Source organism: Geotrypetes seraphini, chromosome 5, assembly GCF_902459505.1.
Source record: "Geotrypetes seraphini chromosome 5, aGeoSer1.1, whole genome shotgun sequence".
Lineage (NCBI taxonomy): Eukaryota > Metazoa > Chordata > Amphibia > Gymnophiona > Dermophiidae > Geotrypetes > Geotrypetes seraphini.
The window spans coordinates 124,294,892-124,316,429 of NC_047088.1; the positions used below are offsets into that span (position 1 = coordinate 124,294,892).

General features: G+C 39.6%; 1 protein-coding gene across 1 annotated transcript in view; it reads right to left on the bottom strand.

Annotated features, from left to right (window-relative positions):
• TRPM8 (transient receptor potential cation channel subfamily M member 8) overlaps positions 1-21,538 on the bottom strand; it is a 2,182,726-nt gene that overhangs the window by 1,608,456 nt on the left and 552,732 nt on the right. Inside the window, 1 exon segment of the mRNA XM_033944097.1 lies at positions 12,254-12,465. Coding sequence (XP_033799988.1) covers positions 12,254-12,465 — 212 coding nt within the window.

The window sequence follows — 21,538 nt, forward strand, 5'->3', positions numbered from 1 at the left end:
AAAAAACCCAACAAAAATCTAAGAATAGGATTATTGCCAAAAGTTACAGCAATTTGCACATTTTGAAGTTTGAAGAGAAATAGGAGCCAAGCACAGTCATGCTTGGACTGGATTCACTCTCCTAATCTTATGGCTTAGTGACTTTTAGATAAATTCAAAGGAGTTTTTAAAAATAAAAATAAAAAAGTCAAAGGCTTAGTATTTGGAATTTAATAGAGTTTTTAACTTGGAAACTTGGTCAAAGAAAGCACTGGGGAGATGGAAGAGAAAAAGAAATTGGGGAGTTAGAAGCATGGGAAAGGTTGTAGACTCAGGTTTTCTCTATGGCTAATGTGGATTTGGTGACAGGATAGTGTACGTTGCTAAAAAGGGATGTGTTACGTGTTTGAACGTGTGTGCTTGTATTATATCCTTATTATAAGGGATATTCTAGTTGGAATAGGCAGGTGTGAGTAAAGTTCCAAGTTATTTTTGTTTGGGTAAGCTCTTTGTGGTAGGAACTGTATAAAGCAACTATGAATTGACTAACTCAGATGTTCTAGTGAAAAGTGCAATTTACTACTTTAATCTGTTAGGCCCAGGGTTTCATTTTTTTGTATTGTTTTAAGTACACTGTACAAGTCTCTTTTACAGGTCTGGGAGATGCAGCTTGTTGGCGACATATCTGTTGGTGGCTATACTTAATTTTTTGATATTCTGCTTGTCTATAAGAAGCTTTGAATGAATCCCATAAAGTGATCCAATTGATGTCAGCTGAAGTTTTTAGTGTAAAGTATTCATCAATGTCAGTATTAAGGCTGGTAATAAAGTCAGGTTCGTCCAATGGGGAGCCATTAAATCTCCACTGTTTTTGTGGAGTTGAATTGGATAGACCATGTATCTGAAGGAAAATTGCAGCGTGATCAGAGACTGTGATTTCTTTAATCAAGGTACAAGAAAGAAATCAATACGCAAGTATGGTGGAGTGTGGTGTAGAAAAGAAAGTGAATTCCTGGTCTTGTAGGTATTGCAGCCTACATGGATCAATCAAGTCAAATTGAAGAAGCAAGTCTTGAAGTTTGTGCCACGATCTGGATTTCTTATGAGCTGAATGAGATTTCTGGTCCTCAATGGGATCTGGTATCAGATTGAAGTCTCCTCCAATGATATAGGTATGGTCCAATGAGGAGGCCGATTGGTCAGATAGGGTGTCAAAGAAATTGGGGTAATCTAGATTGGGGCCATATACATTTAAGCAAACTACATTTTTCCCATTGATTCTGAGGGTAGCATTAATCCACCTACCAGAAGTATCAGTACAATGTGAGATAAGTTGTATATCGGGTCTTTTCCGGATCACTGTGAGGACTCTATTCCTCTTATCTACAGCAGGAGAGCCCATGGAAAAGAAAGTTTTGCCAAATCCTTGTCAGACAGGTGAGATTCTTGTAAATACAGAAAATCAGGTTGAATATTATTCATATAATCCCAGATCTTTTGCCTCTTGATCAGATTATTTAAGCCTTTGATATTAAAGGAGCAAAACGTTAGTGCCATAAGATACATAGAAAAAAAATTCCATTCATTGCTTATTGAAAAGATCTGTTCCATAGTAGAGATAGACAGTTATAACATCATGTTAAAACCTAGAAGTTGATACGAAAACAAAGAGCTTATATATGAATCACCAATCATAAATCTGAGTAATGTGAGATCATATCAGAGTGGTGTATTTATGTGGGGGAAAAAGAAAAAACAGTGATGACACCTGCAATAATAAGTATTAAGTAGCAATTAGACATAAGAATGAGTAGAAAAGATGGGATAGAGAGACTACAAGGGCGGCCAGTAATCGTGCCAAAGCTGGCCAGCAGATCTACAGTTAGATATTGTATAATACTGACATAACTTTTCTTATTTAATAATACAAATAAGACAGTTATCGATTAGAGTGTAAAGAGAATGAACGCAATGTCCAGTGGCACAGTAACAGCATAACATTATATATGTATATAGATACATATACAGATATATATAGTGCTCCCCTGAGATTCGCAGGGGTTCCATTCCAGGAACCCCCGAGAATCTCAAAAAACTGCGAATACAGTTTTTCATGGGGGAGCCTAAAGAGGGCAGCGGGAGAAGGCAGCAGGAGAGCAGCTAGAGCGCCTCAAGTGCAAGAAATCACTTGCGGTTCGCTCCGATCGCCTCTTCTTCCACTAAGTCGGGCCTTCTCCAATCAAGAGCTGCGTGTCAAAGATATAGATGTGTACAGGTCAATATATATCTCCTAAACTCTGTATGACAAGGCAAGGAACAATAGCAAAAATAATGCATATAATAAACTGCAAGTCTGTCAACCAGACTATATACTTACAAGCAGAAAAGATAGCGTAAGTGAATAGTTGTCAGCAATTGCCATAAATAACTATATAGCATCCGCAGCACAGTGAGCACTTGGACAGTATATGGAGTTAGTATAATATAGTGAAAGATTTATACGGATAGTAAACCTCATGAAAAGCATAAGAAGTCAGGTTTTGTCTATAGAACTTGGAGCAAGCTTTTCAATGTAATCAGCGAGATCCAAGGGATTCACAAAATTTCTTGTAATGTTATTGTGTGTGACCTGGGATGGTATTCCAGAAGAGAATTCCGTCATTTCGCCATTTGTTTGGAGAGGTCAGGAATGATTAGCAGTGATTTTCCTTCAAATTTGATTGGGTGCTGAAGTTTCGCTTGCCGCATGACTTCCATAACTTGTGCATATCGAAGGAGACGTACAACAGGTCGCGGGTGTTTTGCGCTGGGGCCAACATGGTGCATCGGCACATGGTGGGCCCGGTCAATTTCAAAATCATGTTTAAGCTCCAGGTTCAAGATTTTTGGGAGCATGGTTTGTATAAAGGAAATGGTATCTCTTCCCTCATGCCCTTCAGGGATCCCCAGTACCCAGAAGTTGTTTCTCCTTGAACAGTTTTGTGCATCTTTCAGCTCCCATTCTAAAATTGCCATTTTCTTTACCTCCCGCTGAAGAGTCTTGATGTTCATTGCATTCACTTCTATTCGTTGCTCAGTGATATCCATTTGCGATCTAAATACAGCCATTTCAGTGGTCAGTGAGTTGAAATCGGCTTTTAGATCATCTGTATTTTGCTTAGTTGTTTGTAAACCAGTGGTTCCCAAACCCTGTCCTGGGGGACCCCCAGCCAGTCGGGTTTTCAAGATATCCCAAATGAATATGCATGAGAGAGATTTGCATACCTGTCGCTTCCATTATATGCAAATCTCTCTCATGCATATTCATTAGGGATATCTTGAAAATCCGACTGGCTGGGGGTCCCCCAGGACAGGGTTTGGGAACCATTGGTATAAACTCACGCATGGAATGAAGTTCCTCCATAACTGTTTGAAGCACCTCGTTTTCTCTGTCAGCCTTATTGGAAGGACTTTTCTGCAGTGAGACAGGTTCAGGAGTCTTTCTCTTCCCAGATTTATTCGTAGCCATAGCTAATGTCGTTATTAGGATATGGAAGAGACCTGTCTGAATGAGAATAGACAGTAAAAAAATTCTTTTTAGCAGCCAGCCAGTGGAGCTCAACCACTATGCAGCCATTCCTCATAGTGCTCACTAGCGCCCCCCTTGTGTCTCTTTTTATTAAAAAATATAAACCCAGAAAAGGCATCTGCAATAGCATGCCTTTCTCCTCTGAGCTGTGTGTTGAAAAACCCCTAAAATCTTAGCAATGCATCCACTGCTCCAACAATTAGATCTTAAAACCTATCTTTTAACTAAAAGGCTGCTAAAATAAAGACACTCTTTTCTTTTCTGGCCACATCATTTCCAGGGGTTCGACTATCTGTTTCTGCTAACATCATCAGAAAATGCATTTCTGTCTCATCAGAAAAGCGCATTTCCAATATTTCATTTACCCTGTTTCCAACTACATCATAAGAATGTCAATCACACCCATTTCCGCTGACATCATTAGAAAGCACATTTCCAGGGTCAGACATACCCATTTCCGGTGATGTAATCAAAAAAGTGCATTTCTGGTGATGTAGGCAGGGGGTGGGGGGTGGACAGAGCCATAACCATTCTTATAGGAGGGCGGGGCATGGTGGTGAGTGGGCGGGGCATGGATGGGAGTGGTATGGTATGGGCAGGGCCTGGGCAGGGCTTAGACAAAAGTGGGTGGGGAGTAGGCAAGGCATGAGTGGGGTTTTGTTGAAAGTGGGCAGAGTGGTTATGGTGTGGTTGAGGGGTGGGCTTGGCTTAACCTGGAAGTGAACACTGATTGGTCGAGCTTTATCTTTGACAGCTGTCAATCATTTTGACATGAGGTGTACCCATTATACTACTATTACAATATAGTGTTTAGTAATATAATGTATAGTCCTTTGCTTGCATCTCACCCTGACAAAGCCAGATTTCTGAAAGGTGCTCTTTACATTAGACCACTGATCAAACCACCGTTCCTTTCATGGGAACTTTACTTAGTTCTGTCTGGTCTCACCAAAGCTTTGTTTGAGCCTCTGAAAGACACTTCCCTCTTGGACTTGAAGCTAAAGGCAGATTTTCTGGGCATAAATACCTCAGCGAGACATGTCTCAGAGCTCCAGGCTCTGTCTTGTAGAGAGCCTTTTCTGAGGATCTCGGAGAATGGGATCACTCCCTGCATGAGCCTTTTCTGAGGATCTCGGAGAATGGGATCACTCCCTGCATGGTTCCTCCATTTCTGCTGAAGGTAGTGTCGGCATTCCATGTTAATCAGGCAGTGCATTTGCCTGTTTTCAGCCTACTGTTTCTAAGAAGCAGGACTATATTTTGAAGAAGTTGAACTTGTGCAAAGTTCTTCTGCGTTATCTAGAGGTTATAAATGAGTTTCACCTCTTTGACCATCTATTTGTGCTGACTCATTCTTCTAAGTGGGGCGCCCCAGCTTCCAAAACCACTATTTCCAGATGAATCCATAAGAACATTTTGTCAGCCTACCTTCTTTGTGATAAATGGTCTCCTGTTTCTGTTAAGGCACATTCTACTAGGAGTATGGCTTCCTCGTTGGCAATCTCCCTTGAGGGGATTTGTAAAGCAGCTACTTGGTCCTCTTTGCACATATTTGCCAAATTTTACAGAGTGGATGTGGCGGCAAGACAGGACTCTGCTTTAGGGTCCTCTGTCTTGAGGGTCAGTGCAGTCAACTTGCCCTAGAAGTTTGGGGTTGCTTTTGTACATCCCACATGTCTAGAGTGAGTGGCCTATTGCACTGGAAAAAAGAGAGTATGTCCTTACCTTAATAATATCTTTTCCAGTAGATAAATGAGTCATTCTAGACTCCCACCTTGTCCTTCCTGTGCCTTTCTACTGTCTCATTCTGCTTATGCTTCTCCAAGTTTGATTCATGGATGCCAGTCAGCCCTTTTTGAGCCTTGAAGAATTCTGTATATATGTTCCAGGTGCATGTAGGGTACTTCCTGAGCTCCTTTTGATGCTTTTGTTGGCTGCTTGATGTATGTTGTTCTAATATTTCTTATTTGAGCAGAACAGTTGATTCTTGGGAAAGTTCCCATTGGTAGCTCTTTTCTGCCTGGGTATTGACTACAGGTGGCAGTAGAGCTCACAGTGAGAAGTAGAGGAAAGTCAGAGAAAGAAAAGAGTGGATTCCTTTTGCAGATGACACACAGCCTATCTTCTGGAAAATATATTATCAAGATAGACATAATCACTCTGTCTCTCTGTGGAGATATAACAACAGCTATCACTTCAAATGTGGTGTAAAGTTAGCTATAGTAAAAGCACTGTGACTTTTAGTTTCAGTTTTCATTAGCTGAGATCCATGTATGTAGAGACTATATTTTTCTTGGAAGTAAAATATGTCAAAAGAAGGTATAAATGTGCATACCTAAGTGCAGAACTTTGGTGCTTAGCTTACAGTATTTTGTAAGTTACGTGCATTAATGTTAGATACTCCCATGCCTGATTCATGTTCCTCTCCCTGTGAGCACCTCCTTGCATTTACACTTTCAGACAGTTGTGCATATTGTGACCAGTCAGACACAAGGCCTGCCAAGGTCCCAGTTAGGGCAGAGAGAAAAGTAAAAGGGAAAACCCGGAAGGTAAATTCCAAGATCTCCCCTGGACAGGAGCCTTTGACCACCAGGGGGAGACTGAATTGGCTGAGGAGTTAGAGGATCTGTCCATGAGTCACCACCGGGGGAGCCCAAGAGCCCCAGGCAGGACTGCTGACTCACTCAGAATAGGGCGTGCCCCTAGGCTATGTAAGCCAGCAGACAGGCAGACCGGCTAGGGAGGAAGTTTAGGCCTTGCCTCCCTGAGGAACCCCTGGTGCCTAACAGCAGCAATAGACCCATGCCTATGGAGCTAACAGATGCTAGTCAAGCTGAAGATTTGCCATTCCTGGATGTGGAGCCCATGGACTGTCAGGAGAGTTGTGCAGTGGGTGAAACTGATTATCCTGAGCCCATGCAGGTGGACTGGGCCTCTAGCTGCAAACAGTGAGTGTGAATTTTTGGACTGTTTGCTGTTTGGACTATTTTGGATGTTTGTTTTTGGAAAGCTAGGAGTGTGGGTGGGGAGAGGTTTTGCTGTCACCTTGGGTGGGATTTTGAAGGCCCTTGCTGTGGCTTTTGTTTTGGCAAAACCTGAGACACTCTCCTCGCCTGGCAGTTGTATAAAGCTGCCAGAGGCTTTATTTTGTATATATATTTTTTTCCTTTCTACTGTTATGCATTTTGGAGCTAGTTTCCTGAACTGACTGTGTGCATTGAGCAAGCTGCTTAGGAGCAGGCTTACATTAGCTCTAGGAAAAGCTGGTAATCTCAGCTACATTATTGAACTTGTTTTTTTGAGCTGTTTTGTTTGCTTACCTGTTTTGAAAGTTTGTTGCTTCATTATTGATTGCTATTCTGACAAACTTTACAACTGTATGATGAACTGCTTACCTGAACTAAGGAATAAGTAAATTGAACTATTTTTCTAGCAGCCTCAATTGTTGGGACTTTATTTTGTTCTTTCATTTTGGAGTTTCTATCTAATAGCAGTCCGATCCTGCAGGGTGACTCCATTTCGGGTCACACGTTAGTGCTATTTTGTTGGTAACCACTTGGTGGAGCTGTGGAGTCCCAGTTGGACCACAGTCCCGGTTACAATATAGAATACCCCTGAGTGTGTAGCTAGCACTTAAGAACATAAGAATTGCTGCTGATGGGTCAGACCAATGGTCCATCATGCCCAGCAGTTCGCTCCCACGGGGGCCCTCTGGTCAAAGACCAGTGCCCTAACTGCGACGAGCCCCACCTGCGTACGTTCTGGTTCAGCATGAACTTGTCCAACTTTGTCTTGAATCCCTGGAGGGTATTTTCCCCTATGACAGACTCCGGAAGAGCATTCCAGTTTTCTACCACTCTCTGGGTGAAGAAGACCTTCCTTACGTTCATACGGAATCTATCCCCTTTCAATTTTAGAGAGTGCCCTCTTGTTTTCCCTAACTTGCAGAGGGTAAACAACCTATCCTTATCTACCAAGTCTATTTCCTTCAGTACCTTGAATGTTTCGATCATGTCCCCTCTCAATCTCCTCTGTTCAAGGGAGAAAAGGCCCAGTTTCTTTAATCTTTCACTGTACGGCAACTCCTCCAACCCCTTAACCATCTTAGTCACTCTTCTCTGGACCCTTTCAAATAGTACCGTGTCCTTCTTCATGAACGGCGACCAGTGCTGGACGCAGTACTCCAGGTGAGGGCGCACCATGGCCCAGTACAGCAGCATGATAACCTTCTCCGATCTGTTCTTGATCCCCTTCTTTATCATTTCTAGCATTCTGTTCGCCCTTTTCGCTGCCGCAGCACATTCTATGGACAGCTTCATCGACTTGTCAATCATAACTCCCACGTTTACTACAGTAGTATTCTATAACTTATACAGTGGTACCTTAGTTTGCTAGTATAATTTGTCCAGAAGCATGCTCGCAATCCAAAGTACTCGTATAGCAAAGCAACTTTCCCCATAGGCCATAATGGCAACTCGGATAATTCATTCCACCTGACCCCCGAGCCAACCCCCGAGCTGACACCTGACCCGACCCCAGGAACCAGCAGTATTGCGCCCCCCGAGGCCACCCTCGGGGTGCTGCTCCCTCCCTTCATGATTGAGATCTCATGAGAATCTCGGAGGGGGGTGAGATCCAAAAGGCCTTGAGCATGCGCAGATACTCAAGGCCCAGCAGCAGCCCAGCAGAAAACCAGCGGCAGGCACTTTCTAACGCTGGCAGTGCACGGGTAAGGACAGGCCAGTCAGTGGGGGGAGGAGGCGATCGCGAAGGGAGGGAGCAGCGCCGGTGGCCTCAGGGGGAGCAATACTGCTGGTTCCTGGGATTGGGTGGGGGTTCGCAAATTGAGTCAATGCTCGGTTTGCAAGTTACAGTTTGCTCGAGTATTTTGCTCATCTTGCAAAACACTTGCAATCCGAGGTTTGACTGTATATGCAATTGGTGCCTATTGGGGGAATATACAGGCAGTTCCCATATTACAAATGTCCGATTTATGTCAGATTCATTCTTACAAACACGAGGACTGCCTCTATACAATAGCTGAGAAGGCAGTCTCCATCCCTGCCCACCTTCCCAGCCCATTTACCTTATCATCAAGTCACTGGCAGCAGCTCCCACATGCTTCCGTGGCTGACCTGGAAGCCTTCCAACTGATGCAAAATGCAAATTCGTCAGAAGGAAAGCTTCCAGATCAGCCACATCAGTGTATGGAAACTGCTGCCATCAAATTTAAACGTGCTGGGGATGAGAAGATAGGGAGCGAGAGACAGAATCTGCTGCATGGGCTGAGGTAGTTGGAAAGGAGGGAGAGACAAAATCTGCTGCTTGGGGGATGGAAGAGAAGAAAAGAATCTGCTGTATGGGCTGGAAGGTGAGAAGGAAGAGAGGGAGAAACAAAATCTGCTGCAAGGGCTGGGTGCTGGGATAGGAAACAGAGAATCTGCTGCAAAGGCTGAGGTGAGAAAGAAGGGAGGGATAGACAGAATCTGCTGCACAGGCTGGGTGGTGGGAAGGGAATGAGAGATAAAATCTGCTGCACAGGCTGGGGTGGTGGGAAGGGAGGGATCAAGTGAGAGTCTATTGCATGGGGGGAGGGAAGGAGGGAAAGAGAGAGGCTGTATATGTAAGAATAGCCTTACTGGGTCAGACCAATGGTCCATCAAGCCCAGTAGCCTGTTCTCATAATGGCCAATCCAGGTCACTAGTACATGGCCAAAACCCAAGGTGTAGCAATATTCCATGCCACCAATACAGGGCAAGCAGTGGCTTCCCCCATGTCTTTCTCAATAACAGACTATGAACTTGTCCAAACCTTTCTTTAAACCAGCTACACTATCCATTCTTACCACATCCTCTGGCAATGCGTTCCAGAGCCTAACTATTCTCTGAGTGAAAAAAAATTTCCTCCTATTGGTTTTAAGAGTATTTCTCTGTAACTTCATTGAGTGTCCCCTAGTCTTAGTAATTTTGATGGAGTAAAAAAATCGATCTACTTGTACCCGTTCTATTCCACTCAGGATTTTGTAGACTTCAATTATATATCCCCTCAGCTATCTCTTTTCCAAGCTGAAGAGCCCTAACCATTTTAGTCTTTCCTCATATGAGAGAAGTTCCATCCCCTTTACCATCTTGGTCACTCTTCTTTGAACCTTTTCTAGTGCCACTGTATCTTTCTTGAGATAAGGAGACCAGAAATGAATGCAATACTCCAAATGAGGTTGCACTATGGAGCAATACAGGGGCATTATGACATTCTTGGACTTGCTAACCATCCCTTTTTTTAATAATTCCCAGAATCCTGTTTGCTTTTTTGTCTGCTGCCGCACAGTGGGTGGAAGGTTTCATCGTATTGTCTACATTGACACCCAGATCCTTTTCTTGGGCGCTAACCCCCAAGGTGGACCCTAGAATCCAGTAACTGTGATTCAGGTTATACTTCCCAATGTGCATCATCTTTGCATTTGTCCACATTAAATTTCTGCTACTTGGACACCCAGTCTTCCAATTTCCTAAGGTCCGCCTGCAATTTTTCATAATTTGCATGCATTTTAACAACTTTGAAAACTTTAGTGTCATCTGCAAATTTAATCACCTTTCTTCTCATTACAGATTCTCACATGATCTGAGTTACATACAAATTTGACTTAAGAACAGTTTCAAAAATGGAACTCATTCTTAACCCAGAAGATTTAGAATCAGAAAATAATATTAAATATTGAACTAGGCCAGTTACTGGGCAGACTTGCACGGTCTGGCCCTGATTCTCAAAAAGTGTGTCCCGATTTTAGGCAGCTGTAGGCGTCCTACAGCTGTCTAATCAGCAAATCGGGATGCACGTTTTTTAAAAAAAAATGCTCCTCAGGCAGGCCGCCTATATTGAAGGCGAGGCCCGCAAGGCCCTGATTCTGTATAGGACGCCCAGGAGAGGCGTCCTATTCTGAATCGGCCTATACTAAACCCCGATTCTGTAACCAGTGTCCATGATACAGACGCCGGTTAGAGAATCGGGTTAAATTAGACGCAGCCGCTATACTTATGGCAGCAAGGGATCTCCCTGCTGCAATAAGTATAGCAGCCGCGGTTGCGGCCGCCTGTCCCATCACCGACAGGAGGATGCCTAACTCCTCCTGTTGGAACCCCGGACCCCCCTCCCCAAACTCGTAATCGCCGACAGGAGGATGCTCAACTCCTCCTGTCGGAACCCTGGAACCCCCTCCCCCCCCAAACTCGTAATCGCTGACAGGAGGATGCCCAACTCCTCCTGTCGGAACCCCGGAACCCCCTCCCCCCCCAAATTCGTAATCGCCGACAGGTGCCTAGCCTGGGCCAATCAGGTCTTAGGATTAGTGGGGATGGGCGGACCCGCTATGCCTAAGGCCTGATTGGTCCAGGCTTCTACAGCCTGGGCCAATCAGGCCTTAGATTTAGCAGGGATGGGTCGGGAAGGGGCGGGCCCGTCTCATTTCCACAAGGCGGGCCCGTCGGCTGGACGGCAGCAAGACCCGTCCAGCCGACCAACATTGAAAGGTTAGTTGGGGGAGGAAGATTAGTTGGGGCGGGGGGGTCATTGGGCTTTCCGGCAGGAGGAGTTGGGTATCCTCCTGTCGGCGATTACGAGTTTGGGGGGGTGAGGGGGGTCCGGAGTTCCGACAGGAGGAGTAAGGCATCCTCCTGTCGGTAATGGGACAGGCGGCCGTGGCCGCTATACTTATTGCAGCAGGGAGATCCTTTGCCGCGATCAGTACAGCGGCCGCGTCTACTTACAATGTAGACCAGCATTTTGCTGGCCTACATTTTAAGCATCTCTTCCTCTACTAGGGAGACGCGTAGGGCCGCCTAAGTTCGCCTAAGGCCTGTAGGCGAGCTTTAGGCATCTTGTGGGTCTCCCTAGGCTCCCAGAGGCGCCTTCAGGCCTGCCTGGGGAGCATTTTTTTTTAAAAACGTGCATCCCTATTGGCTGATTAGACAGCTGTAGGACGCCTACAGCTGCCTAAAATCGGGACGCACTTTTGGAGAATCAGGGCCTCTGTGTCTGTGTATGGCCGTTTGGTGGAGGATGGGCAGGGGAGGGCTTCAATGGCTGGGAGGGTGTAGATGGGCTGGAGTAAGTCTTAACAGAGATTTTGGCAGTTGGAACCCAAGCACAGTACAGGGTAAAGCTTTGGATTCTTGCCCAGAAATAGCTAAGAAGAAAAATTTAAAAAATTTAAATTGAATCAGGTTGGGCAGACTGGATGGACCATTCGGGTCTTTATCTGCCGTCATCTACTATGTTACTATGTTACTATGTTAACCCGGGGACTGCCTGTATAGAGTAATTTTATGAGTGTACCAATTTTTAGGTGCCTAGAAAGCATCTATTTAAAGCATAAACTATACTAACATAACAGGTTAAATACACATCTATATTCCATAGATCTTTTGTAAATACTCATGCCTAGATTTCCATTAAAAGTTTTACAACTGTGTGACCTGCCCATATTCTGACCAAACTCTGCTCATATAGAAGTATGTAACCAGGACATTGGCATTTACATATTCAGGTATGAGCAAATATGCAAATAAATCAATATTCTGCTCATTTAAATGCATTCTTGGTGTTTAAATATAGGTATACTATTATAGAATTGCTTTCCACATGTCATTATGGCTTATAATTAGCCATAATAAATAATCAGATACTTTCAAGTGCCAAATTCTGCCTACCTCTGTATTAGGGCTTCGAATTAAGTTTCCTCTGTTTGAGATCATTCCCCAAGCAGTGATTCCAATGGCTACTATTTTTTCCTCAGAACTCCTGCTGATGGTATTATCTCTTACCACTTCTCCAATGTACTTCATCAGCCCATAGTGAGTGCCGCCCGTGAAGATCCATGCACCTGGAGAGAGAAACAATGATTTTCTTTAAATTATTAATTCTTCTTTTTTTTTTAAATTCTTTATTCATTTTCAAATTTACAATAAGTGTAACAATATATCCAAACAAATTAACAATAAATATAACACTTAATAATCATCAATAGTACAAATAATATGCTCTTATCTCCCACCTTTTCCACCCTTTCTTATCATATAATCAATACCTTATACAATATGTAACAATAAATTTACCCTACCTTCCCCCCTCACGATCAAACTTGTAAATTTAAGGGAAAAATAAAATAAAATGTCATCTAATCGGTACAATACTTTGTAAATGGCTCCCACACATCCTGAAATTTCCTGAAAAAAACGCTCTGTATTGCAATAAATCTTTCCATTTTATAAACATGACATAAGGAATTCCACCAGAAATTATAATTTAATCTACTCCAATTTTTCCAATTATACGTAATTTGTTGAATGGCAACTCTAGTCATTATAAGTAATAATTTGTTGTTATTTGTAGAAATCTGACTTTTTGCTCTCATTGCCATACCAAACAGCACAGTATCATATGATAATGCCACTGGGTTATCTAATAAACAATTAATTTGGTCCCAAATTGATTTCCAAAAATTCATAATAAATGGACAATAGAACAATAAATGATCTAAAGTCCCTGCTTCGAGATGACAGTGCCAACATTTATTAGACTTAGAGCTATACAATTTTTGTAACCGAACAGGGGTCCATAATGCTCTATGTAACAGAAAAACCAAGTTTGTCTCATAGATGCCGACACTGTACACTCCAAGACCAAATTCATGGCCATTGAGAAGCAGTAATTTAATGCTTAATCTCAATGCTCCAAATGTCTCTCAGACCAGTGTTTGGTTTCTTTTTAATAAGTCCAGTTAATAATTTATACCACTGGGCAGCCTGGTGACCCAAGAAGTCCACCTGAAAGCATAGGAATTCCATACTATAATGATTATTAAGGTTTTTCCAGTTAGGGAACCCCGCCTGAATCTAAAACTTTCTGATCTATTAAGGCCATATTTATGTTGTAACTGTGAAAATTCAAGCATTTTACCATTAGAAATAACATCATCTAATATACGTATTCCTGCAATCATCCAATGTTTCCAGACGAGCCTTTCTCCGCCAATTTGAATCTTGGAGTTCACCCATATAGATTGATTTGTAGATTTGTGAATTGGAATAGTTGTTAGATTACTTACATAACGCAATGTTTTCCACATATCAGCTAATATTCTATTATCTTTGCTGTAACTAGGCATTTTGATACTGAGCACATGACAAAGGCGTAATGGAGACATGAGTTGCCATTCTAGCCACAACTAATCTGGAAGTTTTTCCATGAGTTCTGGGAGGACCCAATATATACCCTGGCGCAAAATATAGGCTTGATGATACCTATATAAATTGGGAAAATTTACCCCTCCCTCTGCAATTGGTCTTTGTAGTCAAATAAATTTTATAAGAATACTATTTAATTTTTTATAAAAGGACCCTTGAAAATAAACCGGCAACATACCCATCTGATAACAAATTACAGGCAAAATCATCATCTTAATAGTTTGAACTCTCCCTCACCATGAAATATGTAAAGGATTCCATTGCTCACACATGTCTGTAACCTTTTGCAATAACGATTTTTCATTTATTTTCATTGTTTCTTCCATCCTATTTTTAATCCAAATGCCTAAATATTTTATTCCATCCTCTTTCCAAAGAAAGGGAAATGAGTCAAACAAACCTTTTGTACAAAGGACATTGAGTGGAAGAATTTCTGATTTACTCCAATTTATCTTATAACCTTAAAATTTTCCAAATTCCTCAATCATTCCAAGTAAGGAAGGAATGGTTGTCCCAGGATTTCTCAAATAAAGCAATATATCATCTGCATAAGCCGAGACCTTATATTCCCGATCTTTATGAGGAATACCCTGAATCTCCTCTGCTTGCTGAATAGCTAATAAGAAAGGTTCCAATACAATATCAAAAAGCAGAGGAGATAAGGGACAGCCTTGTATAACCCCCCTCTGCAACCTAAAACCTTCTGAAAAATTATTATTAATATACAGTTTAGCAACAGGGGAGCTATACAATGTTTGAACCATTTGTATAAATCCTGATCCAATACCAAACTATTCCAATGCTTGATACATGAAGGTCCATTCAACACGATCAAAAGCCTTCTCTGTATCAAGGCATTTAGGAAAAACCAGATCATTTAAGGCTTTTGACAAATTCAATATATGCAAGGCAAGCCTAGTGTTGAGCAACGAATCCAGTTTGGTGCATTCCAATAATAAAAGGGAGAGCTTTACCCAAACGTATTGCTAAAGTTTTAGCTAAAAGTTTTCCATCAACATTAATTAAAGAAATAGGCCTGTAATTTGAAACCAGAGTGGGATCTTTATTTGGCTTTGGCAAGACTATAGTTAATGATTCCACCATGGTACCTGTAATACAACCATTAGTTAGTTGATTCTGATATAAATTTAGTAAATATGGCAATAGAGTAATTTGGAATGATTTATAAAACTCTACTGTAAAACCATCTCCACCTGGAGCGGATCCAACTCTAAGGGACTTCAATGCTGCTTGCAATTCTTTAATTGATATTGGCTTTTCTAAACTTTTTTTTATATGCTCAGGAACTTTCAGCCCCTTGATTAAACTTAAAAATTCCAATCCATCTTTTTCTTTATTTAAATAAGGCTCAGAAGAATACAGATCTTTATAAAATTGTTTTAAAATAGAATCAATCTGTGTACAAGAATTTCCTTTTTCATCTTTTATCACCACTACATTTGTTTTTTGTTTTTTGCTTTTAAATAATTTGCCAGTAATCTTCCCGCCTTATTTGAATTTGCATATTACAATGCTTGTTGAGAAAATAAATCTTTCCTTATCATTTTAGAAGAAATCTCATTATATTTCCCTTTAGCTTTCAAAAGATCTTATAAAATAGAATATTCCCATTTATCCTTTAATTTTGATTCCAATATCTTAATTTCTTGTTCTAACCTAGAAAAATGATATATAATTTGGTTTTTAGTATACGCCGAAAAAGAAATAATTTGGCCTCCTATGGTTGCCTTAAAAGCATCCCATAACGTCTCCACTGAGATATCTTCTGTATTATTTATTTGAAAATAATCATTTATTTTTAACTGAATTTTTCAATAAAATTAGGTTCTACAAGCAAAGCATTATCAAATCTCTACACAGATCTTCTAACCTCCTGATCACTTCTTTTAATTTTAATCCACACCCCACCATGATCAGATAAAATAATTGAATCAATGGAGGCTTGTGTTACTTGCTGAACTAATGCATTTGAAATAAATATATAATCTATTTTTGAAAATGATTTGTGGACATGGGAGCAGAACGAAAATTCCCGATCATTAAAATGAAATATTCGCCATATATCTTTTAAATCACATTTTGAACCAGATTATCCAACCCTAATGATTTCATAATTCTACTAGGTTTTTTGTCCATTAAAGGATCTATAAGAGCATTAAAATCCCCTGCCACAACTAAATTAGAAGCAGCCAGTGGTAACAATAATTGTTGTAGAGATTTGAAAAATTCAATTTGATTAGAATTAGGTGCATATACATTGAATAGCGCCATGGTAGTATTTCCCAGATTTATGTCTACATGTATCCACCTTCCTAAGGGATCAGCAGCAATTAATTTGAACGTAGCATTACATCTCTTATTCACCAATATAGCAACAACTGCTTTTTTCTTTACAGCTGGGGCATAAAAGCAATGTTTCATCCAGTCTCCATGAAGCTTTTGAGACTCTAAAGCTGATAAGTGAGACTCCTGGATGCAACATATATCAATATTCTGTTGTTTTAAGAATAAAAGTACCTTCTTTCTTTTTATTGGATGGTTGAGGCCATTTACATTTAGCGAAAATAATTTGTTCCATCTATATATTTATTTCCAGCACATTTGAACTCCAAGAAATACATTAATTTATTATAATTTGCATATACATAAATCATTCCCTTCAATTTACTATATAAAACATTCTTCCCCACTCTTAATTCCTTAAATATTATATTTCTATGATACCAAAAATCATTCCCTATGCCCTCCCCTATCCCTCCCCTCCTAATAATGCAATAACTTGAAGACATCTGCTCAGACCAGCCACCCTTTCCCTCCCATAAGCATCTTGATTGACTATTCCTCCTTTGCTATAAAAAATTGCTCAATCAATATAATTAAAACCCTTTTAATTAAATATCTAGCATTTTATATAAAATCCTCATGAATTCAATTCAGTTAATAATATGTACTTTGAATTACATTATATTAATAAGATCCATCTAAATACAAAAACTGCATTAGAATTTTCTTTACATCCCCTCTTAAAAGTGGTAAATTGATTTTAAAACTATTATTGCATTACAATAATACAATGTATCAACATCAATTATGCTATCAGTTCACTTTAATTAATTTAAATAATAACTGTATTAAGGTATGTTTACCACCAAAGTAATAATTAACCAGCTCATGAAAACCATTGAGTTAAATTAAACTCCATCAGAATTATAGAATTATTTAAATATTAATGATTTAAAATAAAATAAATAAGGATTTTCTTTTTAATATTATGACATCAGAAAATGTAATAATTTTCAAATCTTATTTAAGATAATATCAATATAATATTTCATTTTATTTTAAGAATTACTATTGTAACATTACACTTTCTATAATAAATCTATTTCTGTTAACCTCTATCACTTTCCTAAAAGTAAAATCGAATATACTTAACATGACTCATCATTTTGGCCTTAATATTTACATCAATATCATTTTAATTTGCTACTATATGAATTATGATAGAAAAGGCCTACAATTTTAAAACTGAAATTAACAAACCCTCAGCAAAGTATTCTTGTCCCTTGGTTTGTCTGTATAATAGCTCTCTCTGAGGCACCGAATCTGGCAGCATCTATATTTTCAGAAGCGGCTGGTGCCAACAACAATCCATTCATATTATAAATCCAAACACTCCAACATCCTTAAACTTCACCTCCTTGTGCTCAGACATTTCTTCCGATTCTGTCATTAAAGCCATATTTGATTGTGCTACCATTTGGACATTGTCAGCTTCCTTCTCCTTTGCTTATCCCCTTAAACAAAAAGCGCTGATACTATCCGACGCCAGCTGTTTTTGGCCAGGTTAAGGATGAGCTGCGGGGAGTGGAGGATCTGTAGGGTATCACTTCAGCATGTAGTTTATCAGATCTAGGCTCCAGAGCAGTGACAAATGGCTGCTCCCTTTAGCATTATTAGACGCTGGAAACCGGAAGCGCTGAAGTTATTTGACACCAGGAAGTCTGCTGAACAATTTGCAGTCCAAGAATGATTCATAATGCCACAGGAGCTACCGAAGCGCATAATCTTCCTGCACCCTAGTGCTCAAAGCAAAACTACCGCACCATAAACCATAGGGAGGAGGCGAGCTGCTATTTACCTCTATAAGGGGAATTCAATCCACAGAGCAGCAACAGCTCACCTACAACTCAACCTTTGTCCATTCACAAAGTTCCACAGCATTCACCCTCCAGGGATTAGTCTCAGGGCTGTTACCAAAGAAAATTCCCTCAAGGCCTCACTCGATGCTCCGCCCTCCCTCCTATGACATCAGATAAATATGAATTTATGAATATTTATCATCTCATTTGTTTTCAATTCTGTATTAGAATCCTTTTCAGTTTTAATTTGAAACTTTCTAATCATTCTAATACAGTTAATGAGTCATTTGTAGCAGTCATCTTAATGTCCATTAAAGTATATGAAAAAAAATTAATTTCCTTTTATTCCTTTTTTTCCCTAGCCAAACTTTTCATATTCAATTAACTAATAACTTTCTTTAATTATCCCTTAGTCAACTTTTCATATCATGAAGTAAATTAAATTCTAATTCATAGATGTTTCTTGTGATGAAAGGAAATCCTTAAGTTTTTCTGGATCACTAAACTGATGGTATTTTCCTTTGTATGTAATTTTCATTAGCGCAGGATAATATAAACCATATTGAGCTCCTATTTCTTTCAAAGGTTGTCTAAGTTGTAAAAATTTTTTCCTAACCTGAACAGTCTCTATTGCAAAGTCTGGGAGAAAGATCAATTTAGAATCTTTGTATGTTATATTTTTGCAGCTTTTAAAATATCCAGTACTTGATGGAATCTAAAAAGTCTTAATATTACAGTTCTAGGTTTTTCTTGATTTTGAGGATTTTTCTTTCCAATTCTATGTGCTCTTTCTATTTCTAAATTACCTTTTATTTTTATTGGAAGAATTTTTGGTATTAGATCCTCCAAAAAAGAGATCATATTCTTCCCCTCAGCTCCCTCCTTTATTCCAATAATTCTAATGTTCTGATTTCTAGATCTGTTTTCCATATCTATTACTTTCTTATTCAATTCCATCCAGATATTATGATCTTATGATCTTATGATAAGTTAGTTGTATGTGCTCAATTTTCCCAACTTTGTCTTCCAATTTGTCCATTCTATTATTTAAAATATCAAACTTACTGTTCATGAGATTCACTTCTTTTTAATTTCTATTAGGTTTAAGTTAATATTTCTTAATTCTTCCATTATCTCAATAATGTCCAGAGCGTCCATAGGTAATGGAACTCCACTGGCAGTTTGTGAATCTTCCTTTAATCTTTTAGCCTTCCCAGTTGATTTAGCAGGAGTTTCTTGTAGTTTTAATTTTGTTGATGCCATTCTTTCAAATTCTTTCAGCTTTTAAAATGAATCTGGAGAATATTTATTACTTTAAAACTAATAAAGTATGCCCATAGGAGGGAGCTCAACAGTTAGCCTGCCATCTGCTAAGTCTCCAAGTTCCGGAATCCCTTCTTTTTTTTCTTAAAAATTTTTTTAAAAAATAATGTAGCTGAAAAGAGATAATCCCTGCCAAAAAGAACCAATCCAACCCCCAAATCCCCAAAATAATTACTGCTATTGATACTTAGAAATAAAACTCCAAAAGCAGCCTAAGTCAAAGAGGTTCTCAAAGGTGGGCAAACCTGCTTGATACAGCACCTGAGCACCAATATGAATAAATCAATAAATAAATTAAATGTATGAAATGGGGTGTCCTCAGTGTGTAGGGTCAGCAATGGGAGAGAACCTCCAGTGCTTAACATAGAAAGCACAGATTGTACAATCCGTGCCGGCACACCACCACTGGACACCTCACGTGTGCTCAAAACATCTAATTGTGTAGATAACTTAAGCGATGATATAAAATACTTTATAAATCACACTGAGGACACCCCATTTCACACATTTAATTTATTGATTGATTTATTCATATTGGTGCTCAGGTGCTGTATCAAGGGATTTGTTCTCCTTCAAAAAGACACCAAAGTAAATGAAGAATAACAACCCAGGAATCATAGAAATACAATAGTTTCCATTAAATAGACTACAAGAATTAATTTTGAAGCAGCCATAATAAAACATCATTCATGTTCTGGATCAAAAAAGCTCCTTTATTTGTTTTTAACTTATACTTGGTTCATCCTTATGATGACATATTTTTCCCACATCTGTCTCTTGACTCAGTTCATTCTGATTTATGCTACTCTAGTTTCATAGGGTTGGTTGGTATCTGTGCTATTCTACCACATTGTAGTTTGATGATTTCAGTTATTAGTTATAAGATAGAACTTTGGTGAATACCAAAACTACTGGTTCTGTAAAAGTGATTTTTCTGGCAGTTCAGTATATTATTTTGAACAAATACATCATTCTATGGCCAAAATTATCTATCCAAAAGGGGACAGGGTTTGTGGTATCCTGAGGCAGAAGTGTGCATAGACGAGTACACACTTTATAAAATAACAAGGATGCAGAGACAAAAGCATGTGTCTGTCTATAGTGGGGCACATGGATAAAACCACACACATCTCTGTCAAAATCATTGAGCAAGATTTCTGCCCTCCACCACTACCACATTCTTGTAGTCCATCTCTCCTTCTTTCCAAGACACCGGTGACTTTCCCCCTCTCTCCTACAGATCCAGTCTTTTTGTTCTCCCTTCTCTGCTCCCTTCACCCTCTGGCAGGTCCCACATTTCTCTTTCCTTCCTTCCCTCCCTCCCTCGCTTTGTGGACCTCCAAAATTGTATCCTATCACCAGCTGTGGCAGTAATTAAGACTGGATGCTTCTGGTTGGCCATGGCATTTTCCCCTTGCCATATTCTGGCAGGGAACAGCAGAGAGAAGGCCAAGGGCTGACAACTTGTTGTTTTTTTTTTAAAACATTACAGTAAAACCTTGGTTTGCAAGCATAATTCGTTCCAGAATTGTATGAGAATCAAAGCACTCGTATATCAAAGCGAATTTCCCTATAGAAAATAATGTAAACTCAGACGATTCGTTCTACAACCAAAAAACTTTAATACAAAATACTATACGTACTTGTATTGCAACTTGCAAGACCTCGCTCCTTTAGAACAATCACTACACTCCTGCAGCGTCAGAGAGAGAACATGATGTGATGCATGTATACTGTATGTATTTGTATTGCAAGACACTGCTTATATATCAAGTTAAAATTTAATCAAACGTTTTGCTTGTCTTACAAAACACTTGCATATCAAGTTACTTGCAATCTAAGGTTTTACTGCAATTTATATAATTTTTATAATTTATATAATTTTTTAAAACCAGATACAATATTCAGTGTTCAGTATGCAGGTGCAGCAAACAAAAATCAATCTGGTATAAACTGTCCCATTCATCCTCAACCCTCCCTATGATTCATCCATCCTTTATCCCAGCAAGCTGGAACTACTGAACATTTCCATCTAATCCAGACTGTCAACTCATCACAGGACTTGGCTCATCTGGGCTTGACTTTTAACAGACAATATTAACATCTAATGGGTTTTGTGGCTCCTTTTATTATCCAATTGCAAACCACAAATATTTAAACCCAGAACTTTCCTTCCCTTTCAAATCCTTAGCTCCCCTTCTCTACTCTTGCCATCTCCCTTCTGTCTTTTTTGTAGTTATATTACTATTTATCATTTCTGTAG